The 26,716-nt window shown below is 42.8% G+C and overlaps 3 protein-coding genes across 7 annotated transcripts; 1 reads left to right on the top strand and 2 right to left on the bottom strand.

Annotated features, from left to right (window-relative positions):
* Positions 1-2,502: 2,502 nt before the first annotated feature.
* MFSD11 (major facilitator superfamily domain containing 11) lies at positions 2,503-17,227 on the bottom strand. Its single transcript, XM_066200389.1, has 14 exons — positions 17,039-17,227; positions 16,658-16,833; positions 15,141-15,196; positions 14,053-14,160; positions 13,558-13,637; positions 13,363-13,459; positions 11,603-11,661; positions 9,432-9,573; positions 8,575-8,615; positions 7,750-7,815; positions 5,718-5,843; positions 4,680-4,854; positions 3,550-3,685; positions 2,503-3,050 (listed from the first exon to the last, which is right to left on the bottom strand). The coding sequence occupies exons 2-14, from the start codon at positions 16,751-16,753 to the stop codon at positions 2,883-2,885; spliced, it is 1,350 nt and encodes a 449-aa protein (XP_066056486.1). The 5' UTR covers positions 16,754-16,833; positions 17,039-17,227; the 3' UTR covers positions 2,503-2,882.
* Positions 17,228-20,137: 2,910 nt separating this feature from the next.
* SRSF2 (serine and arginine rich splicing factor 2) lies at positions 20,138-23,870 on the top strand. 4 transcript variants are annotated; one of them, XM_066200733.1, is made up of 4 exons: positions 20,138-20,277; positions 20,413-20,821; positions 21,368-21,678; positions 22,032-23,870. In XM_066200733.1, exons 2-3 carry the CDS (start codon positions 20,460-20,462, stop codon positions 21,669-21,671), a joined length of 666 nt encoding a protein of 221 aa, XP_066056830.1. In that variant the 5' UTR covers positions 20,138-20,277; positions 20,413-20,459; the 3' UTR covers positions 21,672-21,678; positions 22,032-23,870. The 4 variants fall into 4 exon arrangements, 2 of the variants coding, with proteins under 2 accessions (XP_066056830.1, XP_066056831.1); XR_010723473.1 differs by having other exon boundaries at positions 20,139-20,277; positions 21,368-22,135; positions 22,791-23,870; XR_010723474.1 differs by having other exon boundaries at positions 20,139-20,277; positions 21,368-22,900; positions 23,430-23,870.
* A 922-nt stretch (positions 23,871-24,792) lies between these two features.
* On the bottom strand, positions 24,793-26,630 carry METTL23 (methyltransferase 23, arginine). Of its 2 annotated transcripts, none has more exons than XM_066200732.1 (5): positions 26,204-26,630; positions 26,102-26,124; positions 25,707-25,944; positions 25,286-25,370; positions 24,793-24,994 (listed from the first exon to the last, which is right to left on the bottom strand). In XM_066200732.1, the coding sequence occupies exons 3-5, from the start codon at positions 25,825-25,827 to the stop codon at positions 24,793-24,795; spliced, it is 408 nt and encodes a 135-aa protein (XP_066056829.1). In that variant the 5' UTR covers positions 25,828-25,944; positions 26,102-26,124; positions 26,204-26,630. The 2 variants fall into 2 exon arrangements, with proteins under 2 accessions (XP_066056829.1, XP_066056828.1); XM_066200731.1 differs by having other exon boundaries at positions 26,020-26,124; positions 26,204-26,356.
* Positions 26,631-26,716: the final 86 nt, after the last annotated feature.

The raw sequence follows: 26,716 nt of genomic DNA, 5'->3' as shown, positions 1-26,716 counted from the left end.
ATGTCACTGTCCTTTATCTTGCTACACCAAAACTTTCAACCAAATGAACAACTGTGTACACTGGAGAGGATTTTTCACCTCTTGGCAAATCAAAGAAATAAGAACAAGTGAAAAGCAATCATATGTCATCAGCAGCCTGAATAACTCAGGCCTCTCTCTTCAGATCAAATGTCAAAAGCAATACTTACACATTTAATAGTAAAAAAGAATAGCTACCCATGATCCAGCTTAAAGATTTCTTGCAAAACTTGTCACAGCACAATAATACTTCCCTTTAATGACCCTATAAATAGTTCTGAGCACCCTTCTAAGATTATCTGATACTGAGTCAGACAAGAACAGAGAAAAAGAAAAAAAAGCAAAGCATCAGATTCACAGAGGTAGTGAAAACCCACAAGTCCTTGTTCATTAGTATCCCTCTGAGTTGGTTTCAAAATGCTTTTTGAAGCTACATGAACTTAGCACTTTGAATTTCTAATAAAATAGTTCATATAATTCTTATATGGCAAACGTACATCACAGAAGTGCATCATTAAAAGGGATCAATTTAAAAAGCAACCTCATGAGAGCCATAACCTACTTACAATTAAATTACATTGTTTAAAAAGCACTTAAAAGTTACTCATCTCCACAAGACCCAAGAATCTTTTTTTTCCCCAAACGCACTGTAAGAAAAAACTGCTCCTTGTGAACTTTCAAGTGTTTCTGCTCTCATTAATGTGATGGGGAAAACAGGGCCCCAAAAGGGTTTGGAGGAAAAAAAAATACAGTAATTCCCTATCTGGAAAAAAAAAAAAAAAAAGCTCTTTATCCCTTTTGGTACTCTGGAGAAAATACAAATGTGTAGCAACAAGAGAATTTTAAACACTGGCAGCGTCCTTTAATCCACACCTTTGTAGTGCTCAGTATATAAAAATCGTAGGCTTCAAATTGCAGGATAACAGGAGTGGGTGAGAGAGGCTTTGCAGCACTGCTGGTCCCATTAATCACATATTGATTGAACACTGAATGCTTTTTCAGGCTGCCTGACAAATTGGAATGGCTCTGGTAACCCCTCACTCAAATACATGTTCTGCCTCATTCTCTTTTACATCATTCATTAAATCTCCTGGGAATGCACACAAGCCTCCCTCTCCTGGTTGTCCTCACAGATTTCTCAGCTTGCTGGATGTTCAGGTGCCCTCTGATCCCCCTATTAACACCTTGCTGATCTCACAGCAAAAAACCTGCCTTGAATTTAAAAATCCCTTTCTCTATCGCTGTAAAAAGATCCCACTCGACTCTCTGGCTGTGCACAACGAGGGATGTGCTCCACGGGGGTTGTGACAGTCGCTCCTGGAGAGCGAAAGTGACAGCAAATGTCACAGGAGACGCCACCCTCCCTCTCCAGGGTTAACCCTGGGAGTTCCTACACGGTTACAACACGTGGGAGCTACTGACACGTAACCACTCGAGTCTTTTTTGACTTGTCTTTAAAGACAAGACATTAACGTTCTGACTGGGCATAAAAGAAGGTTGGTGAACAGTGCTCTTCTAAAAATAGCTCCAGAGAGTGTCTAAAAACACCTCAGCAGTGTTCCCTGCCTGCTCTCTGCCCACCAGACAAACACAACTGCAAGTACTTCAGAGTTTATGTAGGCAGATAAAGTTAAGGTGAGCTGCAGTCACTACCTGTTACATCATCTGTAACAGTTCTGGATTAAAATTTAGTTACTATGCCAGGAATAGTAACTAAATATGCTTTCCTATTTGGTGGAGTAAGATTACAGTTCAATTTTCCCAAAATAGATGGAATAAAACAACTTAGGACGAGTGTTTCAGGTTATGCAGTAGAATAAACACTGCAATATTATTCTGACACTTCACATTCTGAGACTATTTATATTTTTAAAAGTTGTCTTAGTGCTCCCATCACAGATTTTCATCATTTTATGATGAAAATGCCATTGAACTCAAAAGAACTATTTGGGATTCTGGGAGGGAAGCCGTGGATTATGGTCCTTCATAAAGCACTACCCTGAGGAAGGTTCAGCACCTTTCCCAACACACTTCAATTCTGAGATGCTGAGCCAGAAGCTGTTTTCCACCATCAATATTTCACAGGCCTTGGGATCCCATCTTTAAGATGGCCAAAGGTGATTTCTTCAAATTCTTGTCAAATCTATCATGTCACACTATAACCTGATTGACTTCCTTACAAAAAGATTAGAAACACCAAACCCAAAAATGCCTAAAACAGAAAAAACCCCAACCAACCAAAAAAAACCCCATGGATCTGACAACTCAAGCACATGAAATAGATTAATAAACAAATGGTTGGGAAACAAGGAGCTGAGGGACACAGAATAAGGCAACATTTCTCCCAGAAATACTTCCTCACATCTCATTGTTGAAAAATTCAATGCCAAATTGATTTCTCAGCTGTGCAGACACGATCTGCAATATAATCTACCTTATAAAAATATCACTCATTCAATACAGGAATTCAAATGTCTGCAGAACTAGAATATAGGAAAAATAATTTAAGCGACAAAAACCCCCAAACTAATTCTGTAGTGCATGGTAGAGTGAAATTAGGCAATTACATTCTGAAAGGGACATCTCAGAAGAGAACTGTTCGATACATGGGTCCCTACATTTCCTTCCATCACCAATACCAGATTTTTAACAACACAACCCCACGCTCAGTTGATCAAAGCAAGGAAAAAAAATCCTCTAAATGTGGCAATTTTTTTTTTCCTCCTGTTTCACATTCAGTTGGACTGAAGTAGCAGCTTCCTCCGCCTCAACTTCTGCATCAACTTGACCTCTTTGACCTTTTCACACCTCCCAAAAACCGTGCCTGTGCTGTTCCTCCCGGCAGAGCAGGCCTGGCACAGGGATCAGATGCTGCTGTAGTCTGAGCCACGGGCAGCCAGGGCTGCTGCTGCTCCCCACTCCACGGTGAAGAATGTGATTGTCCCAAAGAAACCCACGAGCACCATGATCAGCAGCTGCCACTGCAGCAGGAAGTAGTTGCTGTAGAAATAGGCGACTGCAGCACAGATGGACTGACAGGAAAAACCAAAAGTGAGAAGATTATCAGTGGAGATTTCCAGGCTGGTGCTGCTACAGAAGGATTATCAAACTGACATAGACACAGTTTAATATGAGGCTCTCAGAATGCTTTTGTAGTAGACAGAGAATCTTAAGGCTTCATTATACCTCAACATATGTCTCGGCGTGTCCCGCAACAGATTTAGTTTTTACTTGTTATTTAAACAGCATTCAACTGTAGAAAATTAACACCAAACTCCAAAGTGCTTGTAGCATTGCAAGCTGGTATTTCAAACTGGTAAAATCACTGATATTTCAAACCACTTGGTCTAGAAACAAAGCTTTAAGATCATAGCCCAGGAAACTGTTTCCAGCTTCACAAAACCGTTTTACACCAAAATTCAGGATGAACTAATTTGCAGAAACATTCTTCTCAGCTCATTAAAAAGACCAACCCAGTATTTCTGTTATATCCAAACAATCCCACTTCCAAAAGGCTGTGTTAGGCAATACCTGAACAAACTTAAAGATGGCAAAGGCAGGAGCACTGTCCTCTGAATACAGGAATCCCAAAATACTGAGGAGCTGGGTGTTGAAGCAGCTGTCCCCCAGCCCCAGCAGGAAGCTACAAAGCATGGCCACCTCCTTGCTGAAGGAGAAAGCAATTCCAGTTTAAAAGCCATTCATTCAAACAGCTCACACATCTATAAACTGTTTCTGGCAGACTTATTTGGAAACTGAGAATGGAAGAAAGCTATCACACTTTTATTTTCCCTAGAAAAGAACTGGGAATGCCTGACTTGGCAAAAGGAGTCATTTCATCAGTTTGAATGCCAAGACTTCTGTAACTGTTACCTGAAGTCAATTCTACACTGAATTAGAATCACTAAAATAACTCATTTTAGTGCTTGGAGCCATGAAACCCACACAGCAGTGATTAAAAGCTGAGACACATGGTGAGTTCACAAAATCTGCAGGAATGTTAGAGAAATACCAGTTTCATTTGACAGAAAAATACTCCAGCTAAGACCAGTCACCTGCACAGGCACAAATGCTTAGAATTGCAAGTTAACAGCTGTGTCTGCAAAACTGACAGTACGAGATTTTCACACAAATTGGTTAAAATACAGCCCAAAAGGAAGTTGCAAAGATGAGATAAGAAAGCTTTCTGTATTCTTCCCCCAAACACTGAGTGCTGTAAGGGACAGGCTGCAGTCAGACCAAGTGGAATTTGACAAATAGCACTGGAAGACTTTGGAAACCAGTGCACCAGGGCAAGGCTGGTGCTCCCTGATGTAAAACTGAGCCCAAGACTGTTTTAAAATAAACTGAATTCTTAGCAGCTACTACAATAGATGCTGGTCTTGCTATTGTGCTACATGTCAGAAACATCAGTTGTCAAGTGACACAACTGCTATTATTCATCCCCAGGCTTTTTGTTCTTATGCCATTCAAGTTCCTAAATTGGGTGCAGACTGGTGGAATATCTACCTCTGATAAAAACAGAATTCCTGAAAGCTTTTTCTAGGGAGTTAGTCACTACACAGAAAAAAAAAAATTCAAGAAATTTTCTGTAGAGAAACAAGCTCTTTATGCACATCCTGAGTTACAGCAGCCAAAGGCAAAAAAAAAATTCCACATACCTTGGAACCATATAAGCAACTTGATCTGTTCCTTCCATAGGAGCAATGGGGGCATCATTTGGCATGTTGAAAAAAATTAAATAAAAGGCTATGAAGTGGACAAGGATGCCCAGCATCACCACTGGGTTCCTGCCAGAGCGATTCTTCTTGCTCAGCAAGCCAAAAAGTCCTCCCCCTGCAGGAGCAGAAAAGAAAGAATTGAATCAGAAGTGAAGATTTAAATACTGACAATTTAAATTATAAACATTCCCATGTTGGATAACAAAGACTGACTGACAAGCAAAGAGCCCCAAGGAGTTTGTCAGGGAAATGGGGCAGGAGATTGATCAGATGGCTGCTGATGAACATATTTCACCTTTTGGCAAGTATTTAACCAGCAGCCAGTCTCCTTCAGTATTGCAACAGCACTAAGTGAAAATGGACAGGCTTGTGCTCAGCTCTTAATTGGAAAACCTTGCAATTCAATGGATCTGAGCTGCTAATGAACATTGGTATTTTGTTAAACACCTCAGTACTTGAGTCTACAGAAAAAAAGAAGTATTTATTTAATGAATATTACCTGTATCCAAATTTATTCAAATATCACATCTCATTTAACACAAGCAAACTTTTTAAAGAAAGAAATCCTTAGTGTAAGCATTTATTCAAAAATTTAAAAATTATATCACTCAAGAAGTAATAAAAATGCAAACATACTACTATTTCAAAATAGCATTTAAAATAGCAAAATGGTGTCAATTCCCTAATAACAGTGTTTCTCACATTTGAAATCTGTGTATTGCTCCACATTAATCCAAAGAGAATGCAGAGCATTAGAACTGGTCTACATCCACTTTCACAGTGTAAGGTATAATTCACACTGTAGTAAGGAACCACAGTGCCAATTATATTTCTGTTTCATTTTGTGTTCACATAATGATTGCTGGGAGCTCAAAGCACACTATTGAGTTAAACACAAAAAAAATAACCCAAACAATTTTGAATTACTACATCACCCTAATCCTTTTTGTTGTCAAAAGGCAGCAAATTCAGACTCACCCAAGATTTCTCCAACACCAATAAAAATACCAGAGAGACCAATCAGGCTTTTCTCTTCACTGCCAAACCTATTCACAGCACCAATGCACGTTCCATACACTCCAGAAAAGAATGTCAACACCAAACCTTGGAAGGAAACCAAACAGAACTGATAGATGCACTCTCATAAAAATCAGGAGAAAATCTTTATGTCTAAAAGCTCTTTTCCTCTCAGGTATCTTTCAAATCATGTATTTAAATGAGACGTGGGTAATAAAAGCAAAGAGGGAATTTTAAACTATGTAATTATTATATCAGGTGCAGTGCTGCTACTCTTGACCCAACACCTTTATACAGTTTACATTTCTACTTCTCAAAAAATTTGGAATTTTATCAAATGAAAAATGCCACATGAAATAACACAAAGCAACTGAAGAAATAAAGCACAATTTCATTTAAGGATCCCCCCTCCCTTCAAGTTATGGCACTCCTAAAAGTCCCTGCAGCCCCAAATACCAATAAGGAGCTAAGAATGCTAAAATGAACTTTTTTAGTTCATACATTTAGTTCATACATTCATTTTAGTTCATACATTAAATTCATAATGAATTCAAGCTGAGAAAGAACAACTGCTATTTGTTTTAAATCCTTTTTTTTTTCCATTACCATTAGTGTGAGGAAAGGTGACACAGCTGACCCAGCTAATGTGACCATGAGCAACCACTAGTATAAAAATACCAAGTCAATAAAAAAGTGTATTTAAAACAACGCAAAATGTTATTCCTAAGCAGAGAAAAACAGCTTAAAATAAAACTTTCTAATTTATATCCTTTGCTTTTTGGCTACAGCCAAACACTGGCACAGCACACCCTGCCCTGCCTGGATGAACTGCATGGCTTCAAAAACAGGGGTGCACTTGGAGCATCTTAACCTGATCAGTGATTCTGGAATAAAAGCCCTTCTTGGCCTTAGGGAATTTTCTGTTTCCCTTCAGAAAGTAGCAACACCAACCCAGATCCAGAAGATGGCAGTAGATATTTTTTTCCCCAGTCTGGACTGATTTTTTTTTTTAATGCCACCTGTAAACCAAAATTTCAGGATATTCAGGCAAAACCTGACTGACTCCCTTCCCTTGTTATCTTGCTCCACATTCCCCTCCTCTGAGGAATTCATGTGAGTTAATCTGGGTTAACACAACACTGGAGATGCTCTGAAGTAATTTGTAACTCAGATTAGTGGCTGGAGCAACCCAACCCCAGAGCTACTCCTGCTATTTCTCTACCAGGAGCTGCTGTAAACTGCAACGTTTATATTTTGTTCACAGCTAACTTTTTCTTTTCATATAACAATAATTCTTCCTAATGGTGACTCAGAGCTTAGGTTCTGAAAGTGCATCTATTTTATAAAAAAAAATAATTTGATCATGAACAAAACTACAAGTGAAGCCAAATAAGGAGCAAGAAACCCACCAAAAAACAACTCAAGGGTTTTATTGGGGGTTTTTTTTGGTGGACGAATCACTTATATGGCAAAACTACATTTTTATTTTACAACTCATACATTGGTCCAAAGATGGCAGACTAAGTTTAATGAAAAGCTGCTAAAGAGAGTGAGAACTCTTGCCATAGCAAATCCTATTGATAAAAGCAGTTGAAAATGACAAGCTGATCCCCAGTAGGACCAAGACTAAAATGAAGAGCATTAGGAATCTCCCATGCCTTAATGAAGGTGTGATTTACAATGTTCCTTTAATTCAAATGCAATACAACTGCATTAAACAATCTCCAAACTCTTGATGGCGGAATATCAAATCCCATAAAAGCCAGCTCTGTAAATTTTGCCTCTCACTTTGGGACCCAGAACTTTACTGAATCAGCACCTGCAGATTTGGATGCACCCCTCCTCCTGTACAGAAACACTCCCCAGGACACAGAAACATCACAAGTAACCCAAAATTAATTAAAATATCCAAATAATGTTTGCAGGGATATGGGTCAAAATCCCAAACAATGCCCTGGCACTGATCAATGGTGAAACTCTGCTGGTTTCATACCTGTGTAGGCTGTGGTAACACTGAGAAGCAGCATCTCTTTGGTGAAGCTCAGTGTAATTGATTTCTCTGTAAAGAAATAATAAAGAAAATTAATAAAACTTCTGAGAACACTAAGATAATCTACACTTACTTTTGCTCTTTGCTTAAAGCAGAAATTGGTTATTATACAAAAAGTGCATTAAAGTTTTATTTATTGTTTATTACAGCAGGGTGCTAAATAATCCAACCCCAACCTGCCCTCTAGAAATGTGCCATCCAGAAATTATATTGTGTAAGAAATGCAGTGGGGGAAATATTAAGGAGGAGAGACACAGTTTCCAATTATCAGACAATTTTCTGCTTGCCGTATTTTTGTACTCTAAATTCATGGCAACTGTCTCCTGAAAGGATAAACAGATTTTCAGTGAAGATCCCCACATCCTCACAACAAACTTAACAGTCTCAGGCAGTACACATCAAGCTTCAAAGGGAACTGCAGATGCTTCAGTTCTAAATCGTTAACTGGTATCAATCAACTGGTGACAAAATCAAACAACCTGTGACTTCTTTTTATCTTCATATGTTTGTTGGTTTTTATTTTTCAATCTCACTGCCTTTCCCAAGTAGTAACCTGCTCCTTTTGTGCTCATCTGTACAAGGACGCTGTTGTAAAGCAGTTTGGATCTGAAATCACATCAAAGGAGGAACACACCAAGTCTCTCCTGGACTGCTCAAGTTGCGTGATTAAAGTGGTTTGTACATGATCACATCATCAGCACAAACACAATGAGCTGGCAAGGAGATGCCAGGTTTTGCTGAAGCAACTCTTACTGAAATTGTACTTACTGAAGGCAGCCACTGCTCTCATCATTTTGTTCCGTGCAGACCTGGGTAAACAAATGACTTGGTCAAAATGGAAGAGAATAACCACACTTAATTGCTGTGCTGGAAGGCATCTTCATTTTTCAAACCTTCTGTACATTTTAGAGCCCTGCACTATGTACTGGAATATGCCAATGTATTTTTTTAAGTTTCTGAGATCTAAAGTAACCACAAAATCTATTTGCTGCCTGCACTAGTGAATGCTTGCTTAACAGAATCTTTCTTTTGAACATTTTTAGCTTTCAGTATTTTTTCCACAGGCACGCTCACAGATGTTTTTCTAACATTTTCATTGTTCTTTAAATAAAGCAAAAATATTCAAGCTGATGCCTCAGGCAAAACTGCACTGAATCTGTGTAACTGTGCATTTCTAATGTATTTATCAGGGTGGCATATATATTTAGAGAAGATAGGAAAAACATGTTCCAGTTTGTAAAACAACCTATAAAAAAGGAGTATTTTCTGTTTATTCCAGCCTTTCAAATGGGCTGATGAGGGTAAGATAAAACACAGAAGTGTGTAATAATAATCAGGGGAGAAGAGGAGAAGGGTATCTTTTGCAAGGCACTTGCTTACCAAAGGAAAAACTTCATGTGCAGTACTGAACTTCACCCCTGAGAATATGCCATATCAAGAACATTATTTCTCATATATTTTCACTATTAAAATGCAGACACTTTTCTGTTAAATCTGTGAATCCTCCAGGTTGTTGATAACATTCATGTTTTAGAAACGAGGAGAAGTGAATGTGCAATGTTCCTCTTCGGAGCAGCAGCACAAACAAGGAGATGTGACAATATGTTATTGCCATCAACACTTACGAGCTCTCCCCCAGGATTTCATTAGTGGAATCATCATCCCCTGGAGCTTTTGTGTCCTCTTGTTTCCTAATCAGAAAGAACAGAACTGTGCCCACAAGACTGATAACAGTCAGAGCAATGAAGACAGTTCTGCGATCGCTCTCTGTGGAAAAACAAACAAGAGCCATAACCAGATGTGCAGGAGATATCCAAACCAATCCAGCTACCTTCAAACAACTAACACAGACACGCTACAGTGTTTAACACACACTAATTTTCTAGCTTACCTTCCACATGGAGCTGCTGGCAAACTCCTGTCTCAGTTTTATGGTGCTAACAAAATATCGGCAAATTAAAGAGGTTCCTCACATTCTCTGCCATGCAAAGGCTATGACCGAGGAGCAGCCAATTAAAGGAAGTGCATAAATTATTAGCAGGAGAAATTACATCTTTGAAGACTTACATAATTCAGAGTGGACATAAACTGCCCCAAACCCCTTCAGATTTCTAAGAGAATCTCTCGACCAGCATCAGAACCATGAGCACCATGACATCATGAACTGTAGGCTGGGAAACTACAAAGGCATTAAAGCCACCAAAACCTCAGTAACTGCCACAGCAGCTGGAGGGGGAAACTCTGCTAAACAAGTTGGTTACTACAGCAGAGCACAGACACATCTAACACAAAAGCCACTCCCATTTACCAGTATTAAGCAGGGGAAAAAGCCAGTAACAGCAAACAGTTGTGACTGAACTAATGCATGGCCCTGAAGACACTACTTGTGTTTGTATTTACTTCCCCCTTCGCTCAACAGCAAAGGCAAACTTGTCCTAAAAATAACTTGTGTATCATCACAGAACCAAAAAGAGAAGGTGTGCTTCACAGCTTGAAATGCCTGTGCTATTTTTATATAGGTAGTAAAATAAGATTTGATTTTGAAATGCTGTTAGGGTTTGATATAAAATTTGCTAATAAAGAGGGATCTCAAGACACTTAAAATGGAGGGAAATGTAACAGCAGAACTGCCTCACAGTTAATTGCTCTATTCCGTGGTTAGCAGAGCAGTGAAGTTTGGAATGCACAGAATTTGAGACCCCCACCAGGTTCAAAGTGTTTCCAATATTACCAATAACACTTAAACCTTTGTGTTACAGGTGAGGGAATGCAGAAAATGACCTTTAAACTTAGCCAGTGTTTCATTACCAAACCTGTATCTGCGGAGAACCTGAAAAGATGGAGCTAACAGAAACAAGAAGTGAATTGTTCTTTCTGTTCTGTTATTTCTGAAGCCTGATAATTATCATTTAAAAGTCAACATCTCATTCCTGATTGACTAGAGCAGAATTAAATCATCTCTTAAAGGTTAAAAGAATTGACCACTCCAGTAGATATTCAACATTAGCACTAAACAAGGAAAATTATCAGTAATTATAGAACAGGAAAATCAACTTACCTATTTACAGAACACTGACTTCCCAGCAGCATTCTTTTTTTGTTATTAAAATATATTTTCACCACTTTTCTTAGTGAATCCCCCACACACACTTTGCCTGGCTTAAACAGTTGACAGAAATCTTTGCTTTAAAAACAGAATCTCGACACTGTCTAGCTCAAGAACGATAATAAAGTCTACTGTTCTCCAGTTCCTGCTCTTTGCCAGTCTAGCACAACATCAAATGGAAAAAAATACAGCATTACTAACAATCCCATCAGGAAGTTCATCTCTTAAACTTACGCCAAGAAAGGAAGAGAGTTCTTTCTCCACTCTCCCAGCAGTGCTGCCCCATCTGAGCCTCTGCCTCCTACACTGCTTTGTGCCAGCACAACTAGTGCGGACATGAAGTAAACTGGGATGGTTTTCCTTTATTTTCCTTTATTTCATAGCTTTATCAATCTCCAAGATGATTTAGAAGAACACTCCATACCAGGAGCTTATTTTGGAAGGGGAGAGTGTGCATAATATTCAAATAGGTGTATTTTTGGCACAAATGTGTCTGTACAGGGAAAATCCCAGAGTAGCTATTGTGGAAAATCTCCAAGAAGAGATTATCTACAATAAATTGGAAGGGAAAAAAAACAACCTAAAAGTCTGCTTTTGTATAAGTTTCCTGCCACTTTGGAGTTTATTATTTCATCTGTTAATTCATGCTACTATATTTAAAGGTTGGCCATATAAACAAGCAGTACCCACCTGATATGTGAGTTTTTCCTTGCCAAGCAAAGTATATATACAGATTTCCAAAAATCAAGCTGCAAACAAAAAGAACAAAGGTCAACAATACGTTCTATGAAAAAATTAGGGTTGTAGCACCACAGTAGTACAATTCTATACAAAAAAAAAAAAAAAATCCCAAGGCTGTGCAATTGTGAAAGAAATAAAGACATGCGTCACTTTCCATGTCAGCTGCTTCTATATAAAACTCAAACAAATTTTTAAGGGTTCTGCCCCAAAATGCTGGCTATTCATTTTCATCAATCAAGACACAAGGTGGTGGCAAAAGTGAGGAAATCTGCATCTAAGTTGCTTCTAATTTTGGAATGGTATAGGTTAGAAAGCTGACATATTTCTGGAGGTGATTTTGTAATACTTCCTTTGCAGGGTCATGTGTCTAGTCTGAAGTATTGCTTCAACTCAAGGAAATTCTGTGTCCTTAACTACCATTTCTCAAAATATACTCATTCTAAATGAATGATTTAAAACAGCTTTAGAGACAATTTTCCTCTTATTAACCCATGCTTCTTACTCACTGTGAAACACACAGTCAGCTGGGTTTGTGGAAATTGCTACTCTGATAACATACTAAGGGGTTAATTCTGGAACTGGAAACTTTAGAAACATAAGCATGCCCCTGCTGCAGGCTGATGTTCTCCCATCCCCACAGCAGCATTAGCAATGCAGGCTCAGCACCCTCAGCATTTCTGCAATTCACTCCCCTGGTTATCTCCCAGATATATGTTCTGGTAGAATATTCAGAACTGCTGCATTACAGGTGGTAACAGGATCTCTCTTCAGGAACCATTTGTGCACCTGTCTCCCGTGAATTTGTTTGATTCCTTTTCAGTCCTGCTCACACCATCCAACTCTACACACTCCCATGGCTGCAAGCTCCAAAAGTTTAAGCACCCCCTGTACAAAGCACTTTATCTGTTCCAAACCAGTCCTCCTCAACTCCCATCCAGTGACCCCAGTTCCAGCACAGCAGCATTTGGTGAGCAAAAGTTCTACACTGAGCTCCCCTGATGCCCTCATTTTGGGTAACACATTGGTTTAATCCTCCTCAGCTGCTGTTCCTCCACAGGAAAGAGTCCCAACCTTTTCAGTCTCTCTTCAAGCCATCAGCTCTATCTTCTTGCACATTTTCATCATTTTCCTCTACATCCTAATTGCATTTCACTCTCAGGAGAGGCATTAACTATCTCTGCACAAAACACTTAACAGCCGCAACACAGCCTTCACTGCCTTGTTCTCACTGCCCTTCTTGATGCTGAGCCTTTTGTTAGGTTTTTTTTCCAGTCGAGTAGCACTCAGAGTTTAATATCAGAGAGCCATCAAAAACAAGATTTCTTTTCTGCCTTCTGACTGCCAGGTCCAATTTCAGTGCCTTCACCTTGGCAGCAAGAACCAGCTCCTCCCTCAACAAAGGACACAAATTGGCACAGCCCTGTACAACCAACAAGATTGCTGTTACATCCCTCAAATGCTCCCCTAACAGAAATGTATCTTTTTTAGCAGCTCAAGAGCTGAGATTGCAATATTCAACTTACTTTTATTCCCTGTTCTCTAATGCACAACACCAATAAAAATATTGTTTCCATCTCTCCTTCCAACTGACTGCAAGGCTCCAGGAGAGTATTTTTCGATGCAGTCTCCCACTTATAAAAAGATGTAAAAAGCAGAATGTGTACACAACAACAACGACAACAACAAAAAAATTAACAAATAAAGCTTACCTGCACTGTAGGAGTGCCCAAAATATTCCACTGTTCCTCCCAATGGTGTTTTCATCAGAATTTTCAGTCAAGCAATTTCCCTGGGCCGTCCAGAGGACTGAAACAAACAGAATATATTGCTCAGGAAATAAAAATATTTAAAAGGTACATTCAAATCTCATAAAAAACAGTCAGCAGAGTAAGAACAATGCTTACCAGCAGCTGCAATGCCAATAAGCACAGAGGCAGTGTAGAAAGCCCATGTAGCTGGTTGGATAAAGACTGCAATGTATAGGCTAGAACAGAACACATCAGTTCATTGAATACCAGCCTAAAGTGGACAATGCTCTTTAACAATCAGATACCTCACTTAGGTGCTTTTAAATCAGCTACTCTCTCCTAAGAGATGTTGAAAAACGGGTTGTATGTGAAAAATCTTTTCACCCTTCTAAGCACATAGAAATTTTTTTATATGGTTTTTAATCTGAGATCATAACCTCAATTCCACAGGCAGCAAAGTCTGGAAATGATGTGGAAAAAATGTGTTGATTCCAGTAGGCTGAAGTACTCTGCAGTTACACAACTACAGTATCTCTATGAGAGGCTTTTCTTAGCCAGGACAATTTCATGCATGGCACAGGAGCCTGAGATGTGAAAAAATTAAAGAAATATTTCTAAGGAAGCAGTCAAAACCTCAAAATTAATACTCACCTATAAAACACACCACTAACAACCATGGAGAACTGAGGTCCCACTACTGCAACCAGTGAAGGTGATATAAGATTTGAGGCAGACAATACTCCATAAATAATGGACATGCTACAAAAATAAAAAACAAAAGACAATTAAATACTTAAAATAAAATATAGGCTATCATTGCAACTGATTTAAGAGTCATCACTGGATTTCAAAATATCCACTTAAGTGTATACACAACTTAACAGCAAAACTTTGATGGTCAAACATTTCCCTACCTTCTTCTGTTCCCTTCACCCATGGCACTCCACGTGGGAATACAGGAGTGTGCAGTATTCCCTGGATTGCTGAGTAGAGTCCCAAACTATTGCAGGCAGTGACATCTTGTAATTTACAGCATGCATCTGTCAAACTGCCTGAACAGCAGTTATTGTATTTTGTACCCTGTACATCTCGAGGAGGATGTTCTAGAACCTCATTTATCTGTCAGTGAGGTTTTCATCTTCTGCCAAATACACCACAGAAATTTTACAGACATATTTTGTGCCAGTGGCATTTTTAGACCCTTCAAAGGTGCAATCTGATTTTCCTACATGACAGATTATTTTGGCATGCAAAAGGTCCCTGATCATGCCTGGCGAGTTTGACTCTGCCAGTGCAACCAAGAGAATGGCTTTTTGTGGCTTTGCTTGTCTTTCTGACTGCTCCTTTCACATTTATGTTTTATTTCCTGAGAGCTGATCCACACCACCTGTCCTACACAAACACAGTGTACAAAGGCAAACAACCAAGGGCCTGAGTAAGCAGTTTTATTTATTTATAAACTTCCACCTTCTTTGCCTCCTAAAGTAAAATGCTGAGAATGTGATGATAGAGGTTTTTCTCCCCACAAAGAAAACATGCAAACCAGATATGTAGTTCAACTGGAAATAATTCAGGGCAGAACTGTGAGAAGAAGCCTGTTTTAAACTGCTTTAAGTGTGTCAATAAATTGTGAAGTCAGCAGAACACTGCAATCCCTTGAGAGTGTCCCTCTACTGGATGAAACTGTAACTAAGTTCACCCTGCAAGGAGCAAAGTAAGAAGAAAATCCGTGTAATTACCTCGTGTAGCCACTGCCATGAAAGTCTGTGTTGTTTAGGTTCGTGATAACAGTTTGCTGTGAGGGGAAGATCATACATTGTAATGTGTTAGAATCTATCTTGTATTTTGAGAACACCTGCATTGGCTTGAAGTCAGTATCAAACATTAGAATTATTCATTAATAGACACTACAAAGTACTTAAAAGAATTTAAAATGTTAATTACAACTCACACCACCTCCACAACAAAGATGCAGGAGATACTTGGCAGGGAAACATCTACGTTTGAAGAAGAAATTAGTACTTTATTATTAAACCATGATTTCACAAGAGACCTAAAATACTTCACAGAAGTTTTGTTTCACTTACACCCCTCTTATGTAGATAGATATGACTATCTTAATTTTAAAAGTGGGAAAAAAGAAGTTTCCAAATAATCTTAACTTGACCTAACTATGAATCTCTGATAAGAGTTTCCATTCCGTTCAGCTTCCTGTTATTTCCCTGTTCCATTTTTTCCCCTTGAATCAGCTTTAGTGATCATGAGACCATGTAGTTAGCTGGACTGGCGGGTAGATCTGATTGAAAGTCACTTGTAGAGACTTTTATGACAATGAATTACATGATTACAAGATCACAAAGTCCAATTCAGTGAGGTGCTGAATTCATTGCAGAATTTCTGAGATCGCTGGACCGCACTTAAGAGCTCACAGAAAGTATCACACTGCACTAGGACTTACAAACACTACCTAAAGTAGTTATTTCTATAAAGCAGCGAAGGACATTGAGCCGTCTGAGCCCAGCAAGGATCCTTCTTGCATGCAAGAAAAGAGCTGTAAGACCTGTGGGCTCAAGGGGATGTTGAAATCTAACTGCCCTGCAGGAACAGAACGAATAGTACTGAAAGCAGCTCAGGAAGTTAAAGGGCTAAACCTGGCAGTAGCAGCAGTCTAAAAATTTAAATAGTAACAGTAAATTTGGATTATGCTGTGCTCAATTTTTGCTCTGCAAAGAGATACTGAATAGCAGCAAATAACTCCTTCAGCTGGAAGGTGACTTGGCAGTTTAGCAACTCTAGAAATCTATTTGTCAAGTGTTATCCTCATACTCCCCCTCAATATCTAGTTCGTTATATTATGAAAATCTAGTTAATAATAGCATGGTGAATAATAACTTAGGCAAATATTTTGAAAGGGAGTATACAGAATATAGACTATGCAAGGTTCAGTGTCATTCAGCTATCCAACATTGCAAGTGTCAAAGCAGACACTGTTTTAAAGTTCAAGCATTTTATAAGATTAATCTTCTACTTTCTAAGCAGTCAGGCTCAGTTTTAGATGTAGCTATGCTATCTTAAAGAATCTGCTGAATTATTTGGTTAAACACATTAATCTACTTAAAACTAAACCAAAAGAAGATAAATGTCAAAGTATCTTGACTTAGAAAATCCCAAATAAAACAACATTAGAGCAGACAAAAGACAAGCCAGGATAAATAACTGAGATAGAAATGTGGCACGTTTAGAAAGTCACACCTACCGCGATATTGCCACAGGATTGGAAAGCAGTGAATATAAACATAAATGAGACTCCCAAAATAATGATGTTGAAAAGCTTTTTTCCTTCCGAAGACATTTTGTGTGTTCTTCCCAAGTCCTCCGCTTCAGTCTGGAAAAACTCTTCTTTCTTTTAAAAGTTTCCTCTTAATCTCTCTGCTAAAAAAAAAAATAGAAAAAAGGCAAAAAGAATAAAAGAAAGCAAGCTTCAAAAATAATGATTACTTAGGGCTACTTATCAGCTGCTAGAAAATATCAATTAATCAAGATTCCTGGTCACCCCTTTTAAATAATGTGCAACAAAATCGGTACCTTGGGAAAAAAAAGGAATGGTACAAAAGGTAAAGCCTAAGATTCCCTGTACCTGTTCCCATGAAGTTACCAGGGCTGACTGCAGTGTGTTACTTCATGACATCCCTTTCTCCCGAAGGAGCAGCTTTCCCAATGCCGAGCAGGTTAATCGCCTCCGCTTCTTGTCATGGTCGAAATCAGAATTGCGCTCCCCGGCCTCTCTCAATCACCTGACGAAGGAAAGATGAGCCACCCGCACATCTCCATGCACTGCACAGGAAATAAGGAACAGTTCAACGTCTCGATCAGCTGACCCAGCCCCGAGAGCCCTTGTGCACTATGGGAAATGCAGTTTTATCGAGGCAACCTTTTCCTGTCTGAAGCGGTGAAAATCTCCCAGTCCTTAAAATAAAGTTATTTGTATCGGTTTTTGAAAATTGTAGTTTCTAGCCACTAAATAACACCTGGCAAGATTTAAAAAACAAAACACCCAGACATACAAAAACCCCGCTCACAAACCAAAAAATAAAAACCGCCACACAACTACAGAATCATGGAATCACAGAGTGGTTTTGATTGAAAGGGACCTTAAGCCCATCTCATCCCACCCCTGTCATGGGCAAGGGACATCTTCCAGTAGACCAGGTTGCTCCAAGCTTCCTCCAACCTGGCCTTGAACACCTCCAGGGATGGAAGTGATACCATTAATCTTCTACTTCACAGTATTTCTAAATAATTTCTAAATTAATCGAGCCATGAAGATCTCTGTTAAAACATCAGCAAAACTGAGAGAGGATCAGACAATGACTAAATGGCAGCTTTTTCCTGTTACCATCCTTTGTTCTGTTGGGCCTCTGGGACTGGAGAATTCAACTAAATCAGTTCTACTTTAATGTTGGCAAAAAGGGCAGAGAAGGAAATGCAGAACTGATTGAAGTAAATGACAAATCACCACCTTTTACCTCTGCTGTCTACAGTAAAGGGTTTAAAGAAACAGATCTCAAAGGGAGAAAAGGATATTAGCCCAGGAGTTCAAAGGGCTCGTTGAGAGGGTTTAAATTGAATCTGAAGTGGGATAAGGTTTGCTTGATGAACATGATCACCTTCTATGATGAAACAACTGCATGGATGGATGAGGAGAGGGCAGCGGATAGTGTCCATCTTCACTCCAGCAAGGTTTTTGACACTGCGTTTCACAACACCCTCCTGGGGAAACTCAGGATGTGCAGGTGGGACGAGTGGGCAGTGAGGTGATTGAGAACCGGCCGAATGGAAAATCCCAGTCCCAATCAGTGGCACTGGGTCTGTTTGGAGGCCTCTCACTGGTGTCCCCCAGGGTGGTTTAACTTCCTCATCAATGACTTGGATGAGGGGTCGATGCCTCCTCAGCAAGTTCGTTGGTGACACAAAGCTGGTGGGGGCGGCCGGTAGCCCAGAGTGCTGTGAGCCCTTCAGAGGGACCTGGACAGGCCGGGGAGAAGGGCAGAGAGGAATTGTCTGAAGTTCAGCAAAGGCAAGTGCCGGGTCCTTCACTGAGGAGGAGCAACCCCAGGCACCAGCACAGGCTGGGACTGACCGGCTGGAAATCAAAAAAACACCAAAGTGAGGGGTCTTAACACAAGAAAAGCTCTCTTCTTACTTTTTAATATTATTAATTTGTAGTAGCAGAATTTTAAGATCCTCTAGGAACAGTGTGCCGTTCACATCTCCTCTGACTAGTGCCAGTACGAGCTCATATCCTGCAGGAAACTGGGCTGGTGGGCTGGAACAATTCCTTTGGCAACAGCAGCAACGTGTGTTGAAATGAATGAAACCTGGAGGAAGGGGCATAGGAAACTTCCTCTGTCATTTCAGGGGAATCACTGTAAAGATAAACTTCAAATTTCTCCTTTGAAAAAGGGTTTCAGCAGATGAAACACTGAGGGTTTTTTAATCAAAATTCTCTGGTGGAAAAAATAGAACAAACATGAAGCAGCACAAAATGTCAAACCAGTATCAGTTTATTTGATTTCTGAAGTCATTTGTAGCAGGAAACAAACTGTTGCTTCTAGATTTGTATCCATGCTTATTTTTATACTTCTTCAGTGAAAAAAAAAAAAAGTTAAACACAACTATAGTAAAACCAAGAATTTAAAACCAAGAATTTAAATTCGAATACTGATTTTTTTTTTTTTTCATATCGATATTGCCATTGGATTAAACAGATCAGTAGAAAACAGTCTAATTTCAATTCTTTTTTAAACACAATGTTATGGAACAGCTGCATAGAAACTTTTAACACTGTTTTGAGATGAGAACCAGGTATTGCAGTTCAGGAGTTTGGGCATTTTATTAGTGCCTGAGGTGACGGAGCGACAACTTTTGGGGTGGAAGAGCAGCTTTCACGGAATTCTCTTAGGCTCTGAGAAGTTGCTTGTCACCCTTACACAGCACGAACTTGCACAGGGGGCCGGTGTGAGGATGATTTTAGTATTTCCTCGCTCAGCTCTCCCAGGCACCGAGGAGCCGGCGGGGGCCGCCTGGGCTGCGGCGCGGATCCATCGCGGCACGTCCAGAGCCGGCGGGGCCGAGGCGGCGTCCCCGGGCACCGCTGCCCGCAGGGATGAAGGAGAGCCCGCTCCGGGCTGCCCGGCCCCTCACAGCCGCCACAGGCACACAGCGGAGCGCGGGCAGGAAAGGCAGGGAGGTCTCACAGCGGCTGCTCCGGGAGGACCGGTCTGGCAGAACCCGGGCCGAGCGCCGGTCCCCTCACGGCTCCCCCCTCCACGGCCGCCATTTTAAACCGCGCCCGCCCGCCCGCGCCACAAGCGAGTCACTTCACCATCGCTTTTATTTCCGCGCGGCGGGGGTTTGTCGCCCCTCTCCCTCCCCCACACGCACTGCTCTGCCCTCGTTTCTTTTTTTTTTTTTTTTTTTTTTTTAAATTGCTATTGCTAATGTTTGGGGGTTTTTTTTACGGTTTTCAACACACATTGTTCAAAAATTTCCCTGCCTCCTCCGAGCTCTTCCGGGTCACGGCGGCGACGTTTTAACAGCCACTTTCCAACCGCGGGACGAATTATTAATTTAGAGGGGGATTCCCCGCGCTCCCCCCGGCACCACCTCGGGGCAAAGTAGGAAAAAGGGATCGGGGGTCGTTCCCGCGGCGCCGCGGGCGGGGCGGTGCCGCATTCCCTTCCGGGGCGCCGGCGGCCATTTTGTGGCGTTAAGCCGCGCGCGCGGGCGGTTCCCCCTCATTTCCTCGTCGCGGCGGGACGGGGCGGCTGCTCCTGGCGCTTTCCTCCGGCCTCGGGCCGCCCCTCGGAGCCTGAGGTGGGTGCTGCTCCCTGCGGACCCCGCGGCTTTCCCCTATCCGCTGTAGCTCTCCTCCGTTTTGGACTTGCCCTGCGGTGTGAGGCGCGTCGCCCTCAGGGCCGCGCCGGCTGCTGACTCCCTTCAACCCCTCAGGTTTATTCTCTTCGGCCGCCGCCGCCCCTCAGGGGCTCCTGCCCGCCATGAGCTACGGCCGCCCGCCGCCCGATGTGGAGGGCATGACGTCCCTCAAGGTGGACAACCTGACCTACCGCACCTCCCCGGACACTCTCCGGAGGGTCTTTGAGAAGTACGGCCGCGTGGGCGACGTTTACATCCCCCGGGACCGCTACACTAAGGAGAGCCGCGGCTTCGCTTTCGTGCGCTTCCACGACAAGCGGGACGCGGAGGACGCGATGGACGCGATGGACGGGGCGGTGCTGGACGGCCGGGAGCTCCGCGTGCAGATGGCCCGCTACGGCCGCCCGCCCGACTCGCACCACAGCCGCCGCGGGCCGCCGCCCCGCCGGTACAGCAGCAGCGGCTACGGCCGCCGCAGCCGCAGGTGAGCGCCGCGGAACGGGCAGCGGAGTTTGGGCAGTGAATGAGATGATCCTGAGCTGTGCGCCTGTGCAGTGGGACCCGTTTGTTTTCGTGTTGGTTGCCTAGAGAGGTAGCGAGGTGTCCGTCAGTGAACAGAATTGAGCCATGTGCTTTAGGCCCACCCTGCTTAAGCAGGGAGGTTGGACCAAATGACCGACTGTTGCCCCTTCCAACCGGACCGATTCTGGCATTCTGTGTTCTTTTCCCAGTGAGTTTCGCGGCGGGGCTGGGAAGAGGAGGGGGGGATCTACTAGAGGCTTAATTGCAAAGGCGCGTGTGTTCCCTCGGAGTTGGAAGGGTTTCGCCCTATAGTAGATTTAGCCCCCGGCCACTCACTCTGAACAATGGCGCCCTCGGAACGCTCATTTTCTTGCCCACGTGCGTCCTGTTCCGCCTTCCCTGTCCCGCAGCACTCGCTCCAGTCCGTGCGTCACTCGTGAGCAACTTTTAACGCGCCTTTTTTTTTTCCTTTTTTTTTATTTCCCCCCCCCTTCCTGGTGTGTTTTAGCCCTAGAAGACGCCGTCGCAGCCGATCTAGAAGCAGGAGCCGCTCTAGGTCCCGCAGTCGGTCCCGCTACAGTCGATCCAAATCCCGGTCTCGCACACGCTCTCGGTCTCGCTCCACCTCCAAGTCCAGGTCTGCCAGGAGATCCAAGTCAAAGTCCTCATCTGTCTCCAGATCCCGGTCCAGGTCAAGATCCCGGTCTAGATCTAGAAGCCCTCCCCCTGCCTCAAAGAGGGAATCCAACTCTAGATCCAGGTCTAAGAGCCCTCCCAAGTCTCCGGAAGAAGAAGGAGCTGTATCTTCCTAGGAACATGGTAATGTACCTCGGGATCAGCACAGGATGCATGTTAATTTGTTAGAGCACTTAGGTGGGGTGTTGGGTAGTTCTTGGAACATTAATAGCCTGAACCAAGTGAATCCTAGTGGGGCACATTGTTAGTTGTTGGTTTTGGTTTTTTTTTTCTTGAGCAGTGGTTTTTTGGTTATTGGTTTAGGGAAATAATTACTGAAGGGTTTTCTACAGAGATTTTTTTTTTTAAACAGAGAAAATGTTTTATTGCAAGATTAATGCCTTGGTTTTAATAAAATATTGTATGAGACGCAACCTATGATGAAAATGACTATTTCTTACTGTATTTATCCAACATCTGCATTTTCCCCTTTAAAGCTGCGGTCTCCTGTTTGCTAAAAGAATATTGGCCAGTATTGCAGATTTTAACTGATTTGGCTGATCCTCCAGGGACCAGTTTCTGTGGGCGTGTGTTGGAGCAGGTTTGTCTTACGCTGTTAAAGATACACTATCCTTTTAGAACGGAAGATCGGTTCAGTGGCCATTGTACTGACTGGAGGTAATAACTGTCCTAGAAAAGGTGGCAAATTCCTTGCAAGGAGAAAACCACGGAAACTTAGTTTTTCCTCAAGTGGACATCTTGAAGAGGCATCTAAGGATACACCGGGTGGGGAAAGGATAGTGTGTCTTTAACCCTTCAAACTGTTTGGTCCTATTTTTTTAAAAGGAAAGGGCCTGAGCTAGCTCTGGAGTTAGGTAATTGTAGCAAAATTAGTCACATTTTCGGTTTTGAATGCTAATTAGAGCTTAGTTAAGTATTTATGAAAAAGTATTAGTTTTGTAACTTTATAGAGCTCTGAATAATTGAGTGGTGAACAGGCTGAATTGAAGTTAATGGCGGCTTGATCTACAGCCTGGTGCTTATTCTACTTTGTAACTAAATATTTTGACCAAACCTTACATTTGGCCTCTGAAGTGAAGCAACACACACTGGGGGGAGGTGGAACACTGTGGAAACTCTTTAAAACTTAAATAGGCAAAGCCAGTTGAAACACAACTAGAAGTATCACTGAAGTCATCCACACCCAAAATAAACAAGGTAGAAACCCAGCTGAACTTTTCTCTCTTCAAACCTAGATGCTTCAGCTAAATGAGAACCCAGATAAAGGACGCCTTTGGGGGGAAAGGATCGCTTGAGTCTTCAGCCCGTTGGAGAGACCCTGGCCGTGCAACCAGCTGTTGAAAAGGTTATTTTGTAACATTTTGTCTAACTTTTTACTTGTTTAAGTTGCGCCTCAAGTGGCAGATTTTACATTTTATGTGCCATTTTGTTGCTGTTATTCAAATTTCTTGTAATTTAGTGAAGTGAACGACTACCGATTTCATTATTGGCTTGGATATTTGAGGTAAAACTTCATTTTTGTTTATACAGTGCTGACTTCTATTGGAAATTAAAATCGATGGTAACTTGCTGCCTCCAGTTTCATACTGAGGAATCATGCAGCCATTATATGCTGATAGCTAACTGTCAAAAAGTTCTCTCAATTTTATCTTGATTCCTTAAATAAGATTCCACAAAACTTCAACAACTTGAAACTTACTGTAAATGCTTTTCTTTAAGGAAAAAAAAAAAAAAAGAAAGAATAACTTTGACTTAAAATAGCCTCTTCAAATTTCAAATTGGTAGAAATCTTTTCAGGTGACAGTTGATATTTGCAAGGATTGTTTTACCAGACTCAATTCTAATCTCTTCTCTTATGTATTTTTGTGCACTAGGCGCAGTTGTGTAGCAGTTGAGTAATGCTGGTTAGCTGTTAAGGTGGCGTGTTGCAGTGCAGAGTGCTTGGCTGTTTCCTGTTGTCTCCTGATTGCTCCTGTGTAACGATGCCTTGTCGTGCAGAAACAAATGGCTGTCCAGTTAATTAAAATGCCTGACAACTGCACTTCCAGTCACCCGGGCCTTGCGTAAAAAAAATGGAGCATACAGTGAGCACATCTAGCTGATGATATACACACCTTATTTTTTCCAGAATGGTAAAACTTACCAACCTACATATATGAACTTACATATGAGAATTGTAATGTTAAGCAAAGAAATGGTTCATTCCTTTGTAAGTACTGATTGGTGTATCTTTTGCTTAAGACATTCTGTACTATACCCACTGTCTCTGTAGTTCATATTAAACATTTTTTCTGTGTTAACTTTTCTCAACTTAATGTCTTGGGTCAGCTTATTTTTAGCTTGAAAAGATTTCTGCAATTATGCTGTCAATGTTTAACTTCTATATAGTAACTGAATGCATTCTACTGCTTATAAATTTTATCCACTGGGGTTGCTTTTAAATTACTGTGGGCAAACTTTAAGTAGTATTGTTACTAACCCAGTGTTGTGTGGCAAGTGGTAACATACACCAGGCCACAAACACAGAACCAGCCAGGGCCTGGGATGGTGTTGTGGGAGGTCCAAAGTGAGCAGTACTAATAATTGCATTGCTGTGTGCTTGCCCTGGCTCACCAGGCTGCTGCTTGACAGGGGCTGATCTTTACAGTGATGATTTCTCTTGATTTGGTACCAAATGACTTGTAACTTCAAACATCTTGTGTCAAGGGTTATTGTAATGCCTTGTTTTATCTTATGCATGTATGTTAAATGGGAATGGAAACATCTGAACACTGGCAGTATGGCTTTGTTGAGGATTAAAAGTACTTTTCTACAAACTGAGGAGTTTGTATGTTCCAGGTTAGCACAGTCTCCATACGCTCATGTACCAACAGGATGGCTTTTGTATGTGGATCTTTGGGAAGTATTCTCAGTCCTGGGAAAGGGATCTTATGGGGATGTGTTTTATTTTAAGCGTGCAGTTACCTTTTCATAGTTGAAGTTGTGGATTTAGGTTGGATCTTGTGGGTTTCCAGGTTAAACTCTGTTGTGTAGTGGCTCAGATGATGGATTTGAGGCTCTGAACTATTTCACGGACATGGGGGAGGAACACAAATTTCTCAAAAGCCATAGCTGGAAAACCAAACAGCTTTATTTTTACAATGCATGTTTTAAGAATTGCTGCTTCCCCAAAATATCCATGAGGTTTGTAACCAGGACTGTTCTCTGCAGCTCTGTGCTGCAGTGAACAGCTGAGTATCACCTTGTACTGCAATATAAAGTGGAATAAACTGAAGTGCCCTCTGACTGTGCTAGTGAGATGATCATCATTTCAATTGTGTGTCTTCCTGGCAGAGAGGAGCTGGCCAAGTGCTCTTTGTCTGCCCCAAAGGAATGCAAGGGAATGTGGATGCTCTTCAGGTTCCATTTGTAGAGCAGAGCCTCGATAGACCAGTCAGCACTGAGGGGAGGAAAGGAGTGAAAATCTAACCCCGGGTTATCACTGCTACAATAACTCCAGCAGGCTGTCACCAAACTAGTACAACACAGCTGGGTTTGTAACAGTCTTCTGCTTAACAGCAAATTGGTGGTTCTTGGATTATTTTCAGATTTTGTTACCTCCAGGGTTTACTGGGCAAACAGCAGCTTGACTCACAGCAAGAGCTTTTCTGAGTCAGAGTGGTGGTGCCACAGAGAAGTTAATGCTCATTCACAGCTGGGACAGAAGCTAAGATTTGAGTTAAAAATTTACCTTCGGACTTGGTAAGTTGTCCAGAATTGAGCCTGTGGGTTCTTCTCCAACAAGAAGTAAATTGTAGTTAAAATATCCTCGAAGTCTGTGTAGTTGGGGGAGATAAAGCAGTTTGGGTTAGTCTCTGGATTGCAGGTGTGGATAAATCTGCCTGGTTCTATGAAATGGTAGTTACAAATCAATGCAAGCCCAGCGTATCTGTATGAGAGACCCAAGCATGGCATGAAGGGACTTAGTTATTTAATTTATCTTCTATTCCCACACCCTCAGCTGCATTTATGACAGCTCTAAACTAGAATTACCCCAGAGTAACAAGGTCAGTAGCACAGTGTCACCTGACCTATTGACACTGTTCCCAGCACTACTTGGACACAGACTCCTCGCAGTTATAAACCAAAGATACCTAAGAGCCTTAACGTACCTTTGGGGTCAAAAAAGACATCTGAGCCTAAAATAATGTCTATGGGAGCAAGAGAGAGCAGCTCTGGTGACAGGCGGCCCCAGGTGAGACCGAGGACGGGCACGTGGGGCAGGCGGTTCATGAGGCAGCTGCTGCGGCACCTCTGCAGGCACTGGGGCAGCTCCTCGCTGTCCGACAGGATCACCTGGGCACCGCACTTGGCGGCCACCACGCCGGGGAGACTCACACCGGCCCCGATCTGAAACCACAGCGTGTTGGTGGAGACCGCGGGCGGAGCCTGACCCGCGGGTCACGGGCGGGGAGCGGGCGGTACCTCCAGCACTCGCTTGCCGGGCAGGCTCCGCCTGTGCGCCCACAGGTACTGGGCCAGGACCACGGCGCAGGGCCACACGTACATGCCGTACTGCGAGTCCAGCACCTGCAAGACACGGGGCGAGGCTCTGTGCCGGGGTCCCGGGAGCTCCCGCTACTCCCGGTGTCCCGGCCGCCCCCGGTACCTCGGGCACGCGCACGGCCAGCGCCGCCGGGCCCTCCTCGAACCGGTACCACCGCGCGCGCTGCCGCCGCTCCGCCATGGGCCAATCGCGGGCCGACACGTGTTGGCGCCGGGTCGCGCCGGCCAATCGGCACCTCCTCCCGGCGTGACGTCACGCGGAGCGCCGCCGCGGGCGCTGATGGCGATGAGCCGCTCGTCCAGCCACCGCCTCCCCCGGGGGCCGCGGTTAAACCGGGCCGCTCCCACCCGCGCCGCTGCCCCGGCAGGGCGGGGCGGGCGCCTCGGCGGGCCGCTTCCCGGAGAATGGAGGAAACCGGGTGACACGCGGTCGGCCTGCCACTGTCAGGAGAGCAGCAAGCGCGGAGCGCGGGCCCGCCGCGGGAAGGGCAGCGGCGGCGGTGGGTTCCCGGGGCGGCCGCGGGATTGCGCGGCCAAGGGCGCTCGGCGCCCGCGCTACCTCCGTGCCGCCCGCGCTGCCCTTCCTCAACATGGCGGCGTGGGGGCGCCGCTTCCC

This window comes from Chamaea fasciata, unplaced genomic scaffold (genome assembly GCF_029207755.1).
Source record: "Chamaea fasciata isolate MVZ Bird 193981 ecotype frontalis unplaced genomic scaffold, bChaFas1.0.hap1 SCAF_19, whole genome shotgun sequence".
In the NCBI taxonomy this organism is placed as follows: domain Eukaryota; kingdom Metazoa; phylum Chordata; class Aves; order Passeriformes; family Sylviidae; genus Chamaea; species Chamaea fasciata.
This window is presented reverse-complemented; position numbering and strand designations above follow the sequence as displayed.